General features: G+C 36.1%; 2 protein-coding genes across 4 annotated transcripts; one reads left to right on the top strand and one right to left on the bottom strand.

Annotated features, from left to right (window-relative positions):
* The first annotated feature begins 2,977 nt into the window (after positions 1–2,977).
* Positions 2,978–9,545, top strand: LOC108470412 (probable phospholipid-transporting ATPase 4). Of its 3 annotated transcripts, none has more exons than XM_053020222.1 (12): positions 2,978–3,437; positions 4,044–4,102; positions 4,513–5,953; positions 6,049–6,159; positions 6,290–6,566; positions 6,685–6,773; positions 6,900–6,972; positions 7,089–7,298; positions 7,429–7,554; positions 7,995–8,093; positions 8,182–8,373; positions 8,472–9,545. In XM_053020222.1, exons 3-12 carry the CDS (start codon positions 4,521–4,523, stop codon positions 9,141–9,143), a joined length of 3,282 nt encoding a protein of 1,093 aa, XP_052876182.1. In that variant the 5' UTR covers positions 2,978–3,437; positions 4,044–4,102; positions 4,513–4,520; the 3' UTR covers positions 9,144–9,545. The 3 variants fall into 3 exon arrangements, with proteins under 3 accessions (XP_052876182.1, XP_052876181.1, XP_017627195.1); XM_053020221.1 differs by having other exon boundaries at positions 2,980–3,437; positions 4,044–4,360; XM_017771706.2 differs by having other exon boundaries at positions 2,980–3,437; positions 4,044–5,953.
* A 517-nt stretch (positions 9,546–10,062) lies between these two features.
* On the bottom strand, positions 10,063–10,860 carry LOC108466621 (uncharacterized). Its single transcript, XM_017767006.2, has one exon. The coding sequence runs from the start codon at positions 10,622–10,624 to the stop codon at positions 10,286–10,288; it is 339 nt and encodes a 112-aa protein (XP_017622495.1). The 5' UTR covers positions 10,625–10,860; the 3' UTR covers positions 10,063–10,285.
* Between the last annotated feature and the right edge of the window lie 11,880 nt (positions 10,861–22,740).

Genomic DNA, 22,740 nt, shown 5'->3' with positions numbered 1-22,740 from the left:
CTAAAAATAGCTTTAAAAACATTAAGAATAAACAAAAAAGAATTTGTAAAATCAACTAAAAAAATGTAAATATTAAGTGAACAAGTGCCTAAAATATATAACAAATATTCACTCATCACTATGCAAGGAAGAGAACAATTGTAAAGCCATCTTCCATTCCATCACTAAAAATATGAATTAAAGGTTAAATCATATTCCAAGTCCTCGAATCTTCACCTAAATTTCAAACTAGTCAATAGTCATTTTTCTATAATTCAAAAATTCAACATTTATCTACTTATGGAAAGCCCACTTTACCTCTTACCTAACTCAATTCATCACTTAACTAAGGAAAATACAAGTCATTTCAAATAAGTTATGGTTTAATTCCCTCTTAAGTTCTCCAACCGTTCTCTTAACATGAAGGTTTAATCCTCATACTTTAATTCAATCTCAAATTAGTCCATACCTTGATTCTCAATTCATATTTTCCTCTAGTTTAATGATCTATCAAAATTTTGAGGATGTTATAGCCTAAACCACATCATTTTCATGACATTTAAATTTAAACTCAACCAGCAATATTGCTTCATGAACTCTTACTTCAACCCTTATATAATAATCTTATAACCTAAATATATTCTGGAAACAATCCTAAAGGCATTTTCTCTTGATAGTAAATGGATTCGAAACCTGAACCCATAACTCTAACTTACCAAAGTCAAGCACTTCTAAGACGACACCTTCTAGCTAGTTCTTCAGACGCAGATGTTTGTATGATTGGCCAAGGTCCTTTTCCTATCATCCTCACTACTGAAAGTAAACCAAAAAAAAATACTTCTTTTACAATCTTACCTTGCAATGCTTAGGTTTTAAGTACAATCAATGTGTTCAAACTTCGGTTAAAATTGAATTAACTGACCGAATTAATTTAATTCAATTAATCAGACGTTGGCTGAATTTAGTTCGGTCGAAGGTCGGTTAATGGTTTTTTAAAATTTTTGTTAATTTGATTAACTTTCAAGACAGACAAATAAACATTATCAATATATTTTTTTTATATATTGTAAAATTACATCATATTAATGTGTCACCATGTAATAAGTGACAAATGTCTTAAAACCGGTTTAGAACTATTTATTATTAAAATTATTCCAAAATTCTATTTTATTATATATATATATGTGATATATATAATATGATATGTGTATGTGTATGTATGTATGCTATCCTATATATAATAAACAATAAAATAAAATAAGATTACTTATTTTTACTCTCTTTTGCTCGATTTATTTTTACTCTTTTTTGCTCGATGATTTAGATAAAAATAAATATTATATTTATATTTGATTCCTAAATTAATTTAAATTAAATTATTATATAATATGGTAACTAAATTAAGTTAATTATTATACAACATGATTAAATCAAATTAAAATTTTATATAATGTAATTAAATTAAGTTAGTAATGAGTCTCATAATTATGTGATAATAATTAAGGAAATATTTTGGAGTTCAAATAACTATCCCAGAACTCAATGTTTCAATATATGTTTTGTACCTTCTTTTATATAATATATGAGATATATTATATGTCACATATATATATATGACAGTTGTGTGTAATTATATTATTTTATAATTTATGTTGAGATTTTAATTTTAAATTTTAATTGTAATTTAATGTATGATGTTTAAAGTTATTTATTATTTAAAAATATTATTATAAAGGAAAAAATTATGTTTAAAACTTAATTTAAGAAAGAGGGCTACCTTTAAATATAACTAAAAAAACAAATATCCTGAAACTCAAATAAGTATCCCAATATTCAAAATTATCATATATGTTGCCTGTTTGCCATACCTTTTTTTATATAATATATGATATCAAAAGAGTGATCATGGCATTTGCCATGTGACACGCGTACTCATTTAATTTTGAAGGTGTATGATTATTTTTCCTTCATAATATAAGAAAGTGTTAAATTTCAAATCTAGTCCTTTTATTATGTCTAAATTTAAGAATCTTAAAAATTGACATATATTTTTGGTGTGCCTTGCTTTTTTCTTACCATTATAAAAAAAATGTTCAAATTTTAGTGTCGGCCCCGAACCATGCTAAAACTTGAGTATAATATATACACCTTAATTTGATATAATTTAGTCCCTTATTTTTATAATGTGATTAGTTAGTTTTAAATAGTTAATATTATTATCTATTTCAATTACAATAGAAATGCTATTTTTCTTGAGAGCACTATTTCAATAAAAAATATATTTTATCATAATGAATTCAAATGGGTAAAATCCACATCAACATTCTCAATGTTAATTTTTTTACGTCACTATTAAGTGAATGTAATTTTTTAAATTTCATGCCAATGAATTTAAAACGAGAATTTTAATAAAATAATAACTACAGTTAAATTTTTAAATATGAAAATAAAAGAAAACTAAATTCTCAAAAATAAAAGTAAAATGATTAAAACTCAAATATATAAAGTGTAGAATTACTTAAAAGTATATTTCAACTTTCAACTTTTATTTTAGAATTTAATAGAAACAAATAACTAAGCATGACTAATTATAATTTTAAATTTCTTAAAAGAACTTTTGAATAATTTATTTTGATTGAAGGAATGAAAATTTTGAATTTATATAACTTTGAATCACAAACAAAAACTCTAAAATAAAATTTAACTTAAATTTATATTAATATCTAAGAGATAGCATCAACTCAAGGGTGAATTTATTAAAATAAATAAATAAAATTATTCTAACATGAAGAAGTGAGTAGTTAGAAGGAAAGACAGGACCTTGGCCCTTTAAGTCTTAACTAATCACAACTTTCATCTCTCTAAATTAAAAATAGTTTAATTATGGATAATTATTAAAAACAGTTTATTTTTTTAATAAAATAAAATCAATGACTAAGATCTGACACGTAGGATAAAAGGGTCCACGAACATCGAACGTTGTTCCATTTTTAGAGCAAAAAAAGAAAGATTATTGCCACGTCATTCTTTCAAAACAAGAACCCATGTGAACGGATTGATCTCTGTTCAATTTTATGAAAAAGAAAAAAAGAAGAAGATGAAGAAACTCATTGAAGAAAAATCAAAGTAGTGAAAATTTGGGAAAGGAAATTGATAAAAAAATATATATTACAGAAAATATTTGTAGAAAGCAATGGGAAACCGGGAATTACTGTCATTGGCTCAAAGATCGAAAATTTCTCTCTCTCTTTTAAGCCTAAAACCCTGGCCACTCTCTAGATTTACTCCATTAATCAAATTTAATATAATTAAATTAAATCAACTAATAAAAAAATAAACTCTTTACCGTCGTTCCTTGATCTGCAAAATTTATTGTCTACTCTTTTTTAATGATTTTTTTTCAAATGGGTTGGTTTGTTAATTTCTGTATTGAAGATGAATCAGCTTCCAGATTCAAGGTACTTTTTTTCTTCTATTTTCTGTTAAAATTCTTGTTTTGGGTTAAGTTTTCTAAAAGTTTCGTGTATGTGGTTTCTTTTTATTTTGTGTCAAGTATCAGTGATCTGTTTCTTCGTTCGTTGAAAATTTTGAAGTTTTAGCTGCGCCATTGTCTCATTTGTCCTTTTCAATTTCATCTTTGTTTAAATTGAGCTATTTATTTTGATATTTGAGGTGAAAAGTGAAATTGGGTATGGGATTTTTTTTCCCAGCTATCAATTCTTTTTCATTTTATGTTAAACTCTGGGTTTTTTTTTTCTGTTTAATAGATTCCTAGGATCTTTTTTTTTTTGGGGGGGGTTCAATCTTGTAGCTTTCAGCGATGTTGATTTGTTCTCATATTTGTCTTAATTTATCTTTTATTCCTAGATTTTTATAGCTATAAGACTTTCAAATCTGGGTTATGCTAGAATGTATATAGGATGTAATTTAAATGACATAATTTTCTGAATGCTTATGCTTTTGAAGTTTGGCATTTTGTGTGGAGCTTTAATTGTTGCAAGCTTCGTTTTGTAAATGTAAGTTATATGCTAATGTTGAATTTCCCTTTATGTTTGTGAAACCAGGACTTAAAGCGAGGGACCATGAATGACTGGCTGCATTAATGTCCACCAGTGAAGGCTAGGTTTGGGGATTCTTTGTTTGGCAGTTATCTACTAATTTTTCTTAAAGGTTGATTCTCAGAGATGACACGGGGTAGGATTCGAGCAAGGCTCCGGCTGAGTCATCTCTATACATTCGCATGTACCAGGCCAGAAGCTACTGAAGAGGGGCCTCATTCTATTGAAGGGCCTGGATACTCAAGAATTGTGCATTGCAATCAACCTCTTATGCACAAGAAAAAACCTTTTAAGTACCGATCAAATTACATATCCACGACCAAGTATAATTTTTTCACTTTCTTACCAAAAGCTTTGTATGAACAATTCCACAGAGTTGCCAATTTGTATTTCCTTGCAGCTGCAATTGTTTCAGTTACACCCCTTTCGCCATTTTCTGCTGTGAGCATGATTGCTCCCTTGGTCTTTGTTGTAGGGCTTAGCATGGCAAAGGAAGCTTTAGAAGATTGGCGAAGGTTTATGCAAGATATAAAAGTTAATAGTCGGAAGGTAAAATTTCATAAGGAGGAAGGTGTTTTTGATTATAAGTCATGGAAGAAGCTTCAGGTTGGAGATGTGGTGAAAGTGGAGAAGGATCAGTTTTTCCCAGCGGATTTGCTACTTCTGTCATCAAGTTACGAAGACGGAATTTGCTATGTTGAGACTATGAATTTAGATGGCGAGACAAACTTGAAGGTAAAGAGAGCTTTGGAGGTTACATTGCCTTTGGATGAGGATGCGTCTTTCAAGAACTTCACAGGAAAAATTAAATGTGAAGATCCCAACCCTAGCCTTTACACCTTTATTGGTAACTTTGAATACGATCATGAAATTTATGCCCTCGACCCTAGCCAGATTCTCCTTAGAGATTCAAAGCTGCGTAATACAGCTTTTGTCTATGGGGTCGTGATTTTCACCGGCCATGATAGCAAAGTCATGCAGAATGCCACGAAGTCCCCTTCGAAGAGGAGCAGAATAGAAAGGAAAATGGATTATATAATATATGTTCTTTTTAGCCTCCTTTTGGTGATCTCATTGGTAAGCTCTATCGGTTTTGCAGTGAAAACAAAGTTCGACATGCCAGACTGGTGGTATCTGCAACCTCAGAATACAGATGATTATTATGATCCTAGAAAGCCTGTATTATCTGGGGTCACCCATCTGATCACTGCCCTCATGCTTTATGGGTATTTAATACCTATTTCACTTTATGTTTCAATTGAGGTGGTCAAGGTTTTGCAAGCAACTTTTATTAATCAAGACATACAAATGTATGATGAAGAAACTGGGAATCCTGCTCAAGCACGGACATCAAATTTAAATGAGGAGTTGGGCCAGGTAGATACAATCCTTTCAGATAAAACAGGCACTTTGACCTGCAATCAGATGGATTTTCTCAAATGTTCCATTGCCGGTACTGCATATGGCATGAGCTCTAGTGAAGTAGAACTTGCTGCTGCACAGCAGATGGCTAGTGACCTTGAGGATCAGGATGTAGAAAGATCAACTGATTTCAGGCAAAAAGGCAAACAACAAGAAATTGAACTTGAAACTGTTGTTATTTCCGAAGATGAAATGGTTCATAAATCTCCCATAAAAGGTTTTAGCTTTGAGGACAGTCGCGTCATGGAAGGGAACTGGTTGAATGAGCCTAATGCAGACGTCATTATGTTATTTTTTCGAATATTAGCAATTTGTCACACTGCTGTCCCTGAGCTGAACGAAGAGACCGGCAGTTATACGTATGAATCAGAGTCACCTGATGAAGCAGCCTTTCTTGTTGCAGCCAGAGAATTTGGTTTTGAGTTTTGTAAAAGAACTCAATCAAGTGTGTTTGTCCGTGAAAGGTATTCAGCTTCAGGGCAAACAATTGAAAGGTGGGGATACCAGTGCACTATGTTTGTGCTCTTTGCTAATCTCTCCTGAATTCCTTTTGTTTTAGCTTCTTAAAGGTCCTCTGGGCATCTTGTAGGGAGTTCAAACTTCTAAATATGTTGGAATTTACTAGCAAAAGAAAGCGAATGACAGTAATTGTAAGGGATGAAGATGGGCAGATTCTTGTTCTGTGTAAAGGTGCTGACAGGTTAGTCTCTCTATTGCCCTTTTGACCTCTTCAAGGTATTAATAGATGCAAAATAAACCCTTCACCACTATATGCCTTTAATGACCTTATGATTGCGTTTGACTGAATTATTGTTACTTTGTTTTGTCAGCATTATTTTTGATAGGCTATCAAAGAATGGAAGATTGTACGAGGAAGATACCACTAGGCATTTGAATGAGTATGGAGAAGCTGGATTGCGAACGCTGGCACTGGCTTATAAAAGGCTTGGCGAGTCTGAGTACTCTGCTTGGAACAATGAATTTCAAGAAGCAAAAACTACTATTGGGCCTGATAGAGATTTGATGCTTGAAAACATTGCAGAGATGATGGAGAGGGATTTAATTCTCGTTGGTGCTACTGCTGTGGAAGACAAATTGCAAAAGGGGGTATGTTATATCACAGTTTGCTTTCTCCAAGAAACATAGTTTTCTTTTTCTTTTTCTTTTTCTCCGTTTTTATTTTTTTCTGGCTTACATCAACCTGTTTTAACTTTCTTCATTTCAGGTACCCCAATGTATAGATAAACTTGCACAAGCTGGCCTGAAGATTTGGGTTTTGACAGGGGACAAGGTGGAAACTGCTATAAATATAGGGTCTGTCTCATGCCATTCAATATTAAGCTTTCTTTTACCTCATCTAATCGGAATCTGAAATTGGATTTCTGATGGAAAGATGCTCCATGAAAGCAATTTAGTGAAAAATTTCATTTTGTGATGTAGATATGCTTGCAGTCTGCTAAGACAAGGCATGAAGCAGATCTGCATTACAGAAATTAGTTCAGATGCCAAAGAGGTATGGTTTTTATTGTGTCTGTACGTGCATGCGTTTGTGTGTGAAAGGACAGGAATTTTTCTTCAGGAAATTGATTTCATTGACGGCTGACTTATTTTCTCTTCGTTAATGATTAGGTAGTTAAGGAGAATATATTGTTGCAAATGACCAATGCTTCACAAATGATCAAACTCGAAAGAGAACCACATGCCGCATTCGCATTGATCATTGATGGAAAGACTCTTGCATATGCCTTGGAGGATGACGTGAAACAGCAATTCCTAGTGTTAGCAGTTCAGTGTGCATCTGTCATATGCTGTCGTGTGTCTCCCAAGCAGAAGGCACTAGTAAGATATCTTTTTCCTTTCTTTTCCTCCCCGCTTGTTCTAAGTTTTTAAAGGATCAAATCAGGTGAGACTCCTCATGGTGAGATCTTATTGCATATTCTATTTATTTAGTACATCCTTTTGGTACCAGGTAACAAGATTAGTAAAAGAAGGAACTGGGAAAACCACCTTAGCTATTGGTGATGGTGCAAATGACGTTGGAATGATTAAAGAAGCTGACATTGGAGTTGGCATCAGTGGTGTAGAAGGTATGCAGGTTGGTAACGTATTTCCCTCTTAGTACAGTTGCAATGTATGCTTGTAATGCTAGTAGCAAACAAACCTTTTATATAGTTTTATGTTAAGGATATTTATATATATGTATGAATTTTGAAGAGAAGAGATCATCTCATTAGTATTGGGCTTTAGATGGGAATTTGCTAGTTTGGTCCTTTCTTGAATTTGTGAGACACACACACATAAAAACCTTGGCTTATACAGCCATCCTCATTGGGAGATAAAGTAATTGTTAGGCTTCTTTTTGTTGTTCTTAGAAATGTTTGGAGCATGACTTGCTAAAATTGTAAGCATTTGCACTTCACTTGCTGACAAAAATTTCCTTCCCTATCTTTAGCAGTTCTGTCTTGGACATGATGCTTGTTAAGACGAGTTTTTTTCTGTATGTTAGTGTATTACCTATCTTGTTCGCTTTTTCAGGCTGTAATGGCCAGTGACTTCTCCATTGCCCAGTTTCGTTTCTTGGAAAGACTTCTTGTTGTTCATGGACACTGGTGTTATAAGAGGATTGCACAGATGGTAATAATGAGGGATTGCCTTCATTTTTCATTTTCTTGCACTCTTTCTGCTTGGTCAACCCCTAATTCTGTACCACTTCGACTTTCAGGTTTGCTATTTCTTCTACAAGAATATAGCATTTGGCCTCACCCTTTTTTACTTTGAGGCATTTGCTGGCTTTTCTGGACAATCAATTTATGATGACTGGTACATGTTACTGTTCAATGTTCTTCTTACATCATTGCCTGTAATCTCACTAGGAGTTTTCGAGCAAGATGTTTCTTCCGAGGTCTGCTTGCAGGTTAATCTGTGCTCTGTAAATAATTTTCTTATTAACAAAATTCATCCTTGCCACGAGTGACTTTATTATAAGATTTTGTATGCCTATTTGTGTTGCAGTTTCCTGCAGTATATCAGCAAGGACCTAAAAATTTGTTTTTCGACTGGTATAAGATACTTGGGTGGATGGGCAATGGCCTTTATTCCTCTCTCATTATTTTCTTCCTCAATATCATCATCTTCTACGATCAAGCTTTCCGTGAGGAAGGACAGACTGCTAGTATGCCTGCTTTGGGAACAACAATGTTCACGTGCATCATTTGGGCGCTCAATTGCCAGATTGCCTTCACAATGAGCCACTTCACATGGATCCAGCACCTCTTTATATGGGGAAGCATTGCCACTTGGTATTTGTTTCTCTTTGTTTATGGCAGGCTATCTCCCAGCATTTCAGGTAATGCCTACCAAATTCTAGTAGAAGCTCTCGCTCCAGCACCGATCTATTGGTTGGCCACCCTCTTAGTAACCATCGCTTGTAATCTCCCATATTTGGCCCATATATCTTACCAAAGATGTTTCCATCCATTGGATCATCATATCATCCAAGAGATCAAGTACTACAAGAAAGACGTCGAGGATCAACGCATGTGGACTAGGGAGCGATCGAGAGCCAGAGAAAGGACCATGATCGGGTTCTCAGCACGGGTAGATGCAAAGATCAGGCAGTTAAAAGGGAAGTTGCAAAGCAAACAACCGTCTTCAGAGATCCATAGTCCAGCCCGCTCATCATAACAACATTCAGTCAATCTTAGGTATTTTTGAAGATGTTTAGGGCTCTTTCTTTTCTGGCTATTTGCAGTGTCACTTTGAGGCCTTTGTTTTTATCATTAGTTATTATTAGCTTGTTGATGCCTTTAAGGGGGGTTATTGCATGTACAGTAGTTGACAAATGTAAGAGCGGTGGCCTGTGAAAATAGTAGAAGAATATGTTCATCATTGTTTAAAAACTTGCCATATCTTGGCTTGTTGATGTTACTCTTGTATAATGTAGAATGTTGAAACTGTAGATGTAAAGGGAAAAAAAGGTAGGATTTGACACAAGGCCAATCTTTGCTTCCTTAGAACTATTATTACAACACTTCTTTCATGTTTTGTTCTCTATTGTTCATTGACTATATTATTGTTTTTGAGTTATTTTAGTTGGTTGCAATTCAAAAGCTATAAACCACCATTTAATTTTCTTGGTTTCATCTCCCATGACTAAAGTTTTATAGTAAATAATATGGTTGGTGTCATGTTGGGCTATGAATCAGCAACTTTTACTCTGTGGGCTCAAATGTCAGTCAAACTCAGCATCAATGGCCAGCCGCTTAGGTGAGAAAAAAGGATTGCCTTGGAGGGATTGCCCATAAATGCTTACTTTTCCTGGTGTAGAAATTATTATTGTATCTCAAAGGAGATCTACACATGACTCGGACTCGGTTGCAAGGGAATTCAACAGTGTGTCGGTACAAAAATGTCACATTTATGTAATGTTTACTATTATGGTAACAAAGAGAGGATAATACATTGTCAAGGAAAGTTAAATCTATTTCTAATTTATCAAGTTCCGTTGAAATATCAATTGCAACACAGATACCGTTAATGTTGCAACATAGCTCCATAAACCATGAACTAAGCTAAATTAACACAATCAGAGCAATCAATACCATTTTCATTTAAAAAAAAAAAAGTTTATTGAGCTTAATGTAGAAACTCATCCAAGAAACATCAATTTTCACATTCCATAGTTTATGAAGATTTCAGATTCAAGATTCTTAAATAAAAGGGGAACTTCGCCCCTAATCTCAAGTTTTTCATCCATCATTCACCAAATAGTAAAAGCACAAACCTCAAACAAAACAAAGAGATGAGCCATGGGCATAGATGATCGATCACCTCCAGCCATAGACAACTTGGGTGGCAGTGTCCTTGATCCACCTGAAACTTTTCCTGAAAGACCCTTTCATCTTGCCTTCAACAGCATAAACCTTGTAGCTGGCAACCCTTTTCTTTCTCTGCAGCTCAGGATCAGTAAAACTCCAGCTCTTTGAAGCAGACCCTCCAGAGCTTTTGCTTTTCTTCATCTTAATCTCCTTGCCAAGCTGGTTTTGTTGAACAGAATTTTCACTGTAACACCTCATGTCTTGCATGTTACTTGGCCCTCCTCCATAGTAACTCTTCATCTGCATTTCTCCACCATCCTTGTATGAATTGGATCTAAACTGCTCCATCAATGGACAAAATTCTAGGCAAGGATTGTTCAAGGAGGAAGATTCTTTGGGTGGGAGTTAGTGAAGAGATGAATGAGTGAGATGTGACATTTTCTACTTTGGAATCACACATTATAAGACAGTTGAGTTGCACATTATGGGTTACCCTAAAGCTAACTTTGAATGTTCATTGATGGGTATTTGTCACGTGGGATGGTTAATGTTTGAATAGGTGAAGGAATCGAAAGCCATTTGTCTAAACTTTACAGCATTTTATGAACCAAAAAGAAAAATATCACAGCATTTGATTTTATGAATTTTTGTGGAATTGTTTAATGATTGTACTGTTCTCGCTGTTGACAGCAGAGCTGTTGCGGGTCCAATCTGCTAAGAATTCATCAATTATTTGCAAGAATGACAGTGTATGTATGACACTGTAACGTTTCATATACCTTGATTAGTTCAGTTCAATAAATTAACCAAAAAATCAGTGACATTATAATACCACCATTACTCTCCCTTACTCTATTCTCTATTCTAATGTTCCTTCTTATTCTCCCCGGTTAAGTTTGAATTAGGTTTGTTAAAAGAGATGAGATGAGGTGCTACATCAACAATCCTGTAAAACAAGAATTGTAACTCGTGGAGTAATAAGGACTTTTTCCACAAATCATTGATCGAGTATCCATGACAATCACTATATCCTCAATTTGATCAACATGAGTAATAACTTTATATTTAACTCGGGCGTTAATATGCTGTTTATCTTCAAAACTGACAAGTGATTAATCTTTTTTAACCTACATTTTCTTGTGAGATATTCTTCATGTTTCATGGCTTGTTGGAACACCTTGAGCAACATGCGGTGAAACATAACAATTTCTTTTAAGATAATTGAGTAGCTCATAACATTGAGGCCTAATGTGACCAAACTTTACCATTCTTCATGTTAATTTAATGGGTGTGCCAATTTCCTTGGCTCTGAAAAAATCAACAGATTAGGAAGCTATTGCAACATATTGTGTAACATGTTTGGAGTTATTTCGGCTTAGATCGTCCTGCATCTTGTATCATTATAGTCTAATGTGGTCAATATTTTCATGGTAGTAACGTGTAGGCCTTTTTAATTTCCTTTCACCTATTTATGGAGGAGGAACAATATGATCTTTAGCTTAAACAAAAATAGACGGAGAACAAGTTTCCTCGTCATTACCAATGTAACCTAGGCCTCTGTGACATGTTTTAGTTCTTCCAACAACTAATATTTCATCAAAATTTTCACTTCTGAAGCTCAACTTCCTAAGAATCTCCTGAGTAGCAGCAAACACTTTTTGCACCTCTTTTGGTTCAAACTCTCGGTCAATAAGAAATACATCTTTATTTTTTTTTTCATTTAATCTCTAATTGTCTTTCTTTAGAGTGAAACTATCAATTTGAGGATCTTATTATTTTACACATTAGGTTACAATTTTCCAACAACTTTTTTTTATCATATCGACAACATCATTATAATCACCATTATCACTAGACTTGTTCATGCCTGATTCGAAGGCCCGCTCAAAAAGTGGGAGGTTTTGGACAAAAATATAAGTTCGAAAAATGAGTTTGGACAAAAAAAATAAGGTTCATTTTTTGAACGGGCCAGATTTTGGGTAAGCTTTTTGGGCCAATCTAGCCCAGCTTGACCAGAATTTGCAAAAAAAAAAAAAATTGTTCCTAATTTTTTTTATTGTTTTTTCATTGTTTTACTATCATTTCGCTATTATATTGTTACTATGTTGTTATTATTATTTGAATATTGTATAACTCTTATTTTATTATTAATTTGCTACTATTTTAAAGGTATTTGTTTGTTAAGTTATACTTATCTTATTGTTATTTAAGTATATATATATTTTTAATTTTTTCTATTTGTTGGAAAATTTTTATTTTTAATGTTTTAGTGTAGTTGATGCATTATATTTTTAAATTTATTTTTATATAAAATAATATAAAAAATATTAATGTAGGTCGAGTCCGGCTTGGGTTTTAATATTTTTACCTGGGTAGGACTTGGGCAAAAATTTAAGGTCATTTTTTGGGCCGAGCCCGAGCCTAGAAAACAGGCCTAAATTTTTTACTTGGCTTAACTCGACCAATGGACAACTCTAATTATCATCATTATTGCACTCCTTTGAATCTGTCTCAACAACTATTGCAACACCCGAAAGTATCAGAAAGAGCTTTTGCAAGTATATCCGCCAAGGACGGTGTGATAGCCCTAAATTGCCCCTAGTTGGAAAGTGGTTTCGGGACCACGAAACCGAGTCTTATAAATAATTAAAGGTTATATTCTGTGTTTATGATGTGCGTAAATGCTTGTGTGATAGTTCCATACTTTAATTTGGTCGGTGTATGTGAAATTTATTAGTAGGGACTTATGTGAGACAATTTAGAAATATGCTAGGCAAGTGTTAAAATGGCCTATTAATATATGTGGGAAAGTGCTTGTCCTTGCATATCAAATTAGCCAAATTGAAGCATAGTGGCGGCCATGCTATGGGTGGAAACATGTCACAAACATGTTATGTTAGTGATGTATGTTAGGAAAAATAAAATAAGGGCATGGTAATAAAATAATGAAAGGAATATGTTGAAAAGAAAGAAAAAAAAAAGTGTGTGGTTGTTTCCCCCCCCCCATTTTGCCGAAACTAGAAAAAAAGAAAGAAGGCTTCATCCTTTGGTTCATCCTTGGCCGAAAATTTTAAGGAGGAAGGAAGAAGAAGGGTTGAAGAGGTTCGGCCATGCATGTAACTAGGCTAAGGTATGTTTGATGATGTTCCATGAGATGCATGCATGTTTTAGTTGGTAGCTTGAGTTCTACCTAGCCCATGGTCTAAATCTTGCTATGTGATGGAAATGACACTCGGCCATGCATGCATCATTCTTGCTTGGTGTTGATGTCATTTACATGCTAAAAGTGAAGCTTTGTAATGATGCATGTGATGGTGGATTGATGACTCTTGAATCTTCTTTTAGCATTTTGAGTGAGACATTAAGTTCTTTGTTTAACCATGACCAAAATCGAAATGTTATGGTGTTGTGATGCATTCGGCCATGGTAGAAAGTAGAGGAGAAATATGGTTGTTATTCACGTTATTTGGATGAGAAATGGTAGTAAGGTGAAGAGCAAATGTTAGTGTTTGATTTACTAGTGTGTATGTGTGTATTAGCGAGTTTTGAATTTGAAACAAAATGGTATGTAGTCAATACAAGCAACCATATTTGTAGGAAGTATTAAGCATATAATCAGCCTCAACCTAGACATGTATATTCGCCACATGAAATAGATTTGTGTTGTATGTGTTCGGTTAGAGGCAAGCATATTGATGCTTTTATCTTGGCTTAGATAATCGGCTAAAAGAGAGTGTGGGCTAAAATGTTGAGTTTGATTCATGATTCCATATGTATGTGACTCTAATGCCTAATGTATATATGGGCTAAGTACCTTGAGGTTCTCTTTTGATGTTCAAATGAATTGTGTTAAATTGCTTAATGTGATTAAAAATGCATGACCATTGTGTATTTGAGCTAAAGGGTGGCCATATGACCTATTAAACTCCTTGTCATATTCGGCCATAAGCTAGCATAATGAGACTTTAATAAGTTAAATTTGTTTGAATTAGCTCAAGAGCTTAGAGGACCACAGTTGGATAGGGAAAGGAAAAAGTTATCGAATAGTGAAATCGTTCTACCACATCCGAGGTAAGTTTTGAGTAATGGAACTTAGATTATGATTTGATTAGATCATGTTTTAAGCAAATCAAAATCATGCTCTTTGTATGTGGCTATTGTGCCGAAATTGCAAGTGTGATAAGTGTCTTGTGTTTGAGCTTTGGTAATGAAAATGAAATACGGATGTGTCATGATTTATTGATATATGTGCTTGGTTATTGAATGATATCCGGCTAAGTCCGAAGGCTTTTGTGCTAAGTGACTATATCCGGACTAAAATCCGATGGCATTTGTGCGAGTTACTAATTCCGGGCTAAGCCCGAAGGCATTGGTGCGAGTTACTAAATCCGGGTTAAGTCCCGAAGGCATTTGTGCGAGTTACTATAACCGGGCTATGTCCCGAAGGCATTTGAACGAGTAGCTATATTCGGTTAAATTCGAAGGTATGTGATTCGGGAATGAGCGACCTTGCTGTAAAAATTTCAGTTAATACGCTTGTAAAATCCCAACAATGAGGTATGTTTCGTATGTGCATTGGAATAGTTGATTTCCTTCGAATAATATTATTTCAATCGAGTAATGAGCTTCCGGTATTTGGCTAAGATGATCCCTTATGTATGAATATAGGGGTTGGAATGTGAAGTAGGAATGATTTGAGAATATGTATATATGGAATTATCCGTTTAGTTATATGAATGCTATACTTCAGTTGTGCTTAAATTCTTTTCTCAAAACTTACTAAGCATTTAATGCTTACTCTGTTTATTTAATTCTCTGTTTTATAGATTTTGGTTCTTCAGCTATCGGACTCAGGATTTTTGAAGTCGAAGTCGCCCACACTATCAAAGCTCCTTTTGGTATACTTTGGTTCAACTTTGAAATGGCATGTATAGGACTACCCTTTTGTTGTTGGTCATGTACCCTTCAGTTTTGTGTAAATTTGGATAGCCATGCGAAAATGGCTTAAATATACTTCGATCATAGCATTATAATCGTTTTGTATGTTGTCCGTCGAGAGGTATGGAAATGTTGGTAACGGTTAGCCATGGGAATGGTTATTCATTATCACTTTTGGTATATGTATGACAAACTCTAGTTGATCCATGGAGGATCATGAAATAGGTAAAGTTTACCTTAAAAATAGATGCTGGCAGCAGCAGTGACGTGGATGTGAAAAATCACTAAAAAAATTAGGAATGGAATTAAATAGTGAATAAATTATGTAATCGAACCTTGATGAATCTATTTTCATAGGAAAGTAACGAAACATTCATATGAACAGTATATTATGAGATGTTAAAGTTTTCGTGAGACAGGGCCAGAACAGTTTCTAGATCCCCTGATTTGACTTTGGAAATTCATTATAAATTAACAAGAGACATTTAGAAGTCATTCCATATATTTAGAGATACCTTTTTGAGTCTAGTTTCTATAAAAACAAACGACATCAGTATTGAAGCCCTGTACAGGGAGATATCCAAGTCGTAATGCATGAAGGTCAGTGTAGTCGTACCCTGTAACAGGGGAGACTTTAACTAATAAACTGTACTAATTGGCCCGACCAAAAATTATAGAAAAAAAATATATAGATGGACATATGAGTCTAGTTTCAGGGAAAAATTACGAAACTAATTTTAGAGTTTTGGAACTCAAGATATAATTTTTAAGGTGACAGTGACGTAGTTAGCCAACTGCCTGGAAATTTTTAAAATGGACTGTGAAAGCAAGTGATTTAAGTCGCAAACCCTCGTGTCCGACTCGCAACGGTCTCAGTGCACGGGTGTTACAATTAAATTGGTATCGAGCTACGGTTTAGTCGATTCTAGGACTACCGTAATGCGTTTGGGTCTAGCTATACATGCCATTTTATGTGATTATTTGATAGTGTGGTGATTTCGACATTTGCAAATGTGTTTATTTATAGTAATGGATCCCGATCCCGACCGAAGCGGTGGTGATGATCTTGAGAGTGTAGCGCTGCTTCCGACAAGGGACGGCCGGCGGACTCTCAACTTAATGCTAGTAATCCGAATGATGAAGCTAGACAAGCTTTCTATAGCGTGATGAATGATTGGTTCAACCAATACATTCGAACTAATACGGCTGTTCCACAACCTCCATTCCCGACAAATACCACCCCGACCTCACGATACCTCCAGAATCGACCAAATAAGGTCAAATAAGCCCCAGTTGATGAATCCGAAAACACGGGCTATGAATTTAAAGCTACGGACGGTGATGATGCGCGCAAGCTAAATTTTGGTTGGACAACACTATCCGGGTACTCGATGAGCTATCTTGCACACCCGATGAGTGCCTAAAGTGTACTATCTCCTTGCTACGTGATTCTGCCTACTATTGGTGGAATACGTTGACTTCTGTCGTGCCCAGAGAGCAAGTAACTTGGGAGTTTTTCCAAACCGAGTTTCGAAAGAAGTATATCAGTCAGAGATTCATTGATAAAAAACGGAAGGAATTTCTTGAACTTAAACAAGGTTCCATGTCGGTTACCGACTATGAACGAAAATTTGTAAGGCTTAGCCGGTACGCGCGAGAATGCATTCTTCAGAAGCCGTGATGTGTAAACGTTTCGAGGATGGGCTGAATGATGATATAAAGCTATATGTTGGCATTTTGGAAATCCGAGAATTTGTGGCACTTGTCGAGTGAGCTTGCAAAGCTGAGGAGCTCAGTATAGGGAAAAGAAAAGCTGATATGGGAGCAAAGGAGTTTCGTAATAAGTCTTCGGGGAAGCCCTTTCCACAGTCATCGAAGAAATTTAGAGATGATTTAGGCCGATCTAGAAACACTTCGGGCTTTTCTAGACGAGATCGCGATCGACCCCCTGTGAGTGCACGAGTCACTTCGGTCGCCAGTGTTGGAACTGATCGTCGAGACAAAGCAGAGTGCCAGTATTGTAGTAAATGGCATTCGGGGAGTTGTAGATTCCATGACCGCTCCTGTTACAAGTGCGGGTCAGTTGACCACTTCATTAAAGATTGTCCGAGGTTGTCTGAACAGAATGCAAATCAGAGTGGGAAACCGAGTGCTACCACTGCTCGAGGTAGACCATCTAGAAATACGGGCAATATTAGTGGTGGTCAGAGAGGATCTAGAGATGCTACGACCAGATCTAAGGCTCGTGCTCCTGCTAGGGCTTATGCTATACGCGCACGCTAGGATGCTTCCTCGCCAGATGTTATTACTGGTACTTTTACTCTCCTTGATACTAATGTGATTGCTTTGATTGACCCTGGTTCTACTCATTCTTATATATGTGAAACCTTAGCATCCAGTAAGACTTTAACTATTGAGTCTACTGAGTTCGTAATTCGGGTGTCAAATCCCTTGGGTCGTTACGTGCTTGTCGACAAAGTGTGTAAGAAATGTCCCCTAGTAATTCGAGGTTCTTATTTTTCGGCGGACTTGATGCTTTTGCCGTTTGATGAATTTGATGTTATCCTCGGTTTAGATTGGTTGACCGTGCATGATGCGGTTGTGAATTGCAAAAGCAAGACTATTGATTTGAGGTGCGCAAATAACGAGATAATCCGAGTTGAGTCTACGGACTTAAAGGGGTTGCCAGCAGTAATATCATCAATGTTGGCCTAGAAATATGTAAGAAAGGGGTGCGAAGCATACCTTGCGTATGTACTTGATGACAAAGAATTAGAAAAGAAACCCGAATCTGTGGCGGTGGTTTGTGAATACCGGATGTTTTTCAGAAGAATTACGGGTTTACCACTGTTCGGGAGGTAGAGTTTGGTATTGAGCTTGTACAGGACTACGCCAATTTCGATAGCTCCAGATCGTATGGCACCAACCGAGTTAAAAGAGTTGAAAGCTTCGATTGCAAGAGTTGATGGATAGAGGTTTCACTCGACCAAGTTTCTCACCTTAGGGTGCACCAGTATTGTTTGTGAAAAAGAAGGACGAAACCATGAGATTGTGCATTGACTATCGTCAGCTGAATAAAGTGACGATAAAGAATAAATATCCGTTACCACGTATTGATGATTTGTTTGATCAACTAAAGGGAGCCTCGGTGTTTTCAAAGATAGATTTAAGATCGGGTTATTACCGATTCATGAATTCGAGATTCGGATATACCCAAAGCGCTTTCGAGAATGAGGTACGGCCACTACGAGTTCTTAGTGATGCCGCTTGGGCTCACTAATGCCCTGCGGTATTTATGGATTTGATGAATCGGATCTTGACGATGATTTGGACCGGTTCGTAGTTGTGTTCATTGATGACATCTTGGTCTATTCAAGAGATGAGACCGAACATCTTGAGCACCTGAGATTAGTGTTGCAAATTTTACGGGATAAGCAGTTATATGCTAAGTTCAGTAAGTGTGAGTTCTGGTTAAGAAAGGTTAGCTTCTTGGGCCATGTGGTATCCGCATCGGGTATTCGAGTTGACCCGAGCAAAATTTCAGCCATACTTAACTGGAAGCCTCCAAGAAATATTACTGAGGTTCGGAGCTTTTTGGGACTTTTCGGTTACTACCGACGGTTTGTAAAAGGTTTCTCGATGATAGCCACACCAATGACGAAGCTACTTCAAAAAGATGTTAAGTTCGAATAGACGGAAAAATGTCAGAAAAGTTTTGATCAACTGAAAACTTATTTGACTGAAGCTCCAATTCTAGTGCAACCTGAATCAGGCAAAGAGTTTGTCATTTATATTGATGCCTCCCTACTTGGGTTGGGTTGCGTATTGATGCAAGAAGGTCGAGTTGTGGCCTATGTGTCGAGACAATTAAAGCCACATGAAAAAAATTATCCGACCCATGACCTCGAATTAGCTGCCATTGTATTCGCCTTGAAAATATGGCGACATTACTTATTTGGTGAGAAGTGCCATGTATTTTCGGATCACAAAAGTCTCAAATATTTGATGACTCAAAGAGACTTGAATCTGCGACAAAGGCGTTGGCTTGAGTTGTTGAAAGATTATGAGCTTGCCATTGATTATCACCCGGGAAAGGCTAATGTGGTTGCGAACGCCTTAAGCCGAAAATCACTATTTGCTTTACGAGCGATGAATGTACACTTGTCTGTTCTACCCGACAATGTGTTAGTAGCTGAGTTAAAGGCCAAACCATTATTGATTCTTCAAATTCGTGAAGCTCAAAAAGTCGACGATGAATTGGTTGTAAAATGGGCTGAATGTGTTCCGAATATGGAATCTGAATTTCAAATTGATGACGACGATTGTTTGAGGTTCAGAAGTCGTTTGTGCGTTCCAAGAAATTCAGAACTCATTTCGATGATTCTGAACGAAGCTCATTATAGCCGAATGTCAATTCACCCGGGGAGTACGAAAATGTACAACGATCTGAGACGCCAGTTTTGGTGGCATGGTATGAAACGAGACATTTCGATTTTGTTTGAAGTGCTTAGTATGTCGACAAGTGAAGGCGGAACATCAAGTGCCTCACGGGTTTGCTTCACCGATCATGATACCTGAATGGAAATGGGAACGAGTCACGATGGATTTTGTATCTGGGTTGCCAGTGTCGGCAAGTAAGAAAGATGCGATTTGGGTCGTTGTTGATAGACTGACTAAGTCGGCTCACTTTATCCCCGTATGTCTGATTTTTCATTGGATAAACTAGTGAAGTGTATGTTTCTCAGTTGTGAGATTACACGGGTACCGATTTCTATTGTGTCGGATAGAGATCCGAGATTCACCTCGCGATTTTGGAAGAAATTGCAAGAAGCTTTGGGTACCAAGTGCATTTTAGCACCGCTTTTCATCCACAAACCGATGGTCAATCCGAGCGGATAATTCGGATACTTGAGGACATGTTGAGATGTTGCATCCTCGAGTTTAGTGGTTCGTGGGAGCGGTATTTACCTTTGATTGAATTCGCTTACAACAATAGTTTTCAATCAAGTATTAATATGGCACCTTACGAGGCTTTGTACGGGCATAAATGCCGACGCCATTGTTTTGGACCGAGCTTCGGTGAGAGTAAAATTTTCGGAGTGGATTTGATTAAAGATCTTTGAATGAAAGTAAGAATAATTCGTGAAAGTCTGAAGGCGATCGATCGTCGAAGTCGTATGCGGATTTAAAGCGAAGAGATATTGAGTATCAGGTGGGAGACAAAGTGTTTCTTAAGGTCTCACCTTGGAAAAAGATACTCAGATTTGGCCGCAAGGGCAAACTGAGTCCGAGGTTCATCGGGCCATATGAGATATCCGAACGAGCCGGTCCAGTTGCGTATAGATTGATTTTGCCCCCTGAACTTGAAAAGATTCACGACGTCTTTCATGTTTCGATGCTTCGACGTTATAGATCTGATCCATCACACGTAATTAATCCATCAGAGGTTGAAATTCAACCCGATATGAGTTATGAAGAAGAACCGATTCGCATCCTAGCTCGTGAAGTGAAAGAGTTGCGAAACAAAAGGGTTCCGTTAGTAAAAGTGATATGGCTCAAACATGGAATCGAAGAAGCTACTTGGGAAACCGAGAACTCTATGAAAGAACGATACCCAAACCTATTTACCGGTAAGATTTTCGGGGACGAAAATTTCTTAAGTTGGGGAGAGTTGTGACAGCCCTAAATTGACCCTAGTCGGAAAGTGGTTTCGGGACCACGAAACTGAGTCTTATAAATAATTAAAGGTTATATTCTGTGTTTATGATGTGCGTAAATGCTTGTGTGATAGTTCCATACTTTAATTTGGTCAGTGTATGTGAAATTTATTAGTAAGGACTTATGTGAGACAATTTAGAAATATGCTAGGCAAGTGTTAAAATGGCCTATTAATATATGTGGGAAAGTGCTTGTCCTTGCATGTCAAATTAGCCAAATTGAAGCATAGTGGCCGGCCATGCTATGGGTGGAAACATGTCACAAACATGTTATGTTAGTGGTGTATGTTAGGAAAAATAAAATAAGGGGCATGGTAATAAAATAATGAAAGGAATATGTTGAAAGAAAAAAAAAAAAGTGTGTGGTTGTTTCCCCATTTTGCGAAACTAGAAAAAAAAAAGAAGGCTTCATCCTTTGGTTCATCCTTGGCCGAAAATTTTAAAGAGGAAGGAAAAAGAAGGGTTAAAGAGGTTCAGCCATGCATGTAACTAGGCTAAGGTATGTTTGATGATGTTCCATGAGATGCATGCATGTTTTAGTTGGTAGCTTGAGTTCTACCTAGCCCATGGTCTAAATCTTGCTATGTGATGGAAATGACACTCAGCCATGGATGCATCATTCTTGCTTGGTGTTGATGTCATTTACATGCTAAAAATGAAGCTTTGTAATGATGCATGTGATGGTGGATTGATGACTCTTGAATCTTCTTTTTAGCATTTTTGAGTGAAACACTAAGTTCTTTGTTTAACCATGACCAAAATCGAAATGGTAGGGTGTTGTGATGCATTCGGCCATGGTAGAAAGTAGAGGAGAAATATGGTTGTTATTCACGTTATTTGGATGAGAAATGGTAGTAAGGTGAAGAGCAAATGTTAGTGTTTGATTTACTAGTGTGTATGTGTGTATTAGCCGAGTTTTGAATTTGAAACAAAATGGTATGTAGTCAATACAAGCAACCATATTTGTAGGAAGTATTAAGCATGCAATCGGCCTCAACCTAGACATGTATATTCGGCCACATGAAATAGATTTGTGTTGTATGTGTTCGGTTAGAGGCAAGCATATTGATGCTTTTATCTTGGCTTAGATAATCGGCTAAAAGAGAGTGTGGGCTAAAATGTTGATTTTGATTCATGATTCCATATGTATGTGACTCTAATGCCTAATGTATATATGGGCTAAGTACCTTGAGGTTCTCTTTTGATGTTCAAATGAATTGTGTTAAATTGCTTAATGTGATTAAAAATGCGCATGACCATTGTGTATTTGAGCTAAAGGGTGGCCATATGACCTATTAAACTCCTTGTCATATTCGCCATAAGCTAGCATAATGAGACTTTAATAAGTTAAATTTGTTTGAATTAGCTCAAGAGCTTAGAGGACCACAGTTGGATAGGGAAAGGAAAAAGTTATCGAATAGTCGCGAAATCGTTCTACCACATCCGAGGTAAGTTTTGAGTAATGGAACTTAGATTATGATTTGATTAGATCATGTTTTAAGCAAATCAAAATCATGCTCTTTGTATGTGGCTATTGTGCGAAATTGCAAGTGTGATAAGTGTCTTGTGTTTGAGCTTTGGTAATGAAAATGAAATACGGATGTGTCATGATTTATTGATATATGTGCTTGGTTATTGAATGATATCCGGGCTAAGTTCAAGGCTTTTGTGCTAAGTGACTATATCCGGACTAAGATCCGAAGGCATTTGTGCGAGTTACTAATTCGGGCTAAGCCGAAGGCATTAGTGCGAGTTACTAAATCCGGTTAAGTCCCGAAGGCATTTGTGCGAGTTACTATAACCGGGCTA

Source organism: Gossypium arboreum, chromosome 10, assembly GCF_025698485.1.
Source record: "Gossypium arboreum isolate Shixiya-1 chromosome 10, ASM2569848v2, whole genome shotgun sequence".
In the NCBI taxonomy this organism is placed as follows: domain Eukaryota; kingdom Viridiplantae; phylum Streptophyta; class Magnoliopsida; order Malvales; family Malvaceae; genus Gossypium; species Gossypium arboreum.
Note: the sequence above shows the minus strand (reverse complement) of the source record. Positions and strands in the feature narration are given on the sequence as shown.

Bases quoted from the DNA above. Each gene is read 5' to 3' on its own strand.
- LOC108470412 (XM_017771706.2), top strand. From the start codon at position 4,164: ATGACACGGGGTAGGATTCGAGCAAGGCTCCGGCTGAGTCATCTCTAT. The intron at 6,973-7,088 runs GTATGGTTTTTA...GTTAATGATTAG, and splicing joins TTAGTTCAGATGCCAAAGAG to GTAGTTAAGGAGAATATATT. The intron at 7,555-7,994 runs GTTGGTAACGTA...TCGCTTTTTCAG, and splicing joins GTGGTGTAGAAGGTATGCAG to GCTGTAATGGCCAGTGACTT.
- LOC108466621 (XM_017767006.2), bottom strand. From the start codon at position 10,624: ATGGAGCAGTTTAGATCCAATTCATACAAGGATGGTGGAGAAATGCAG.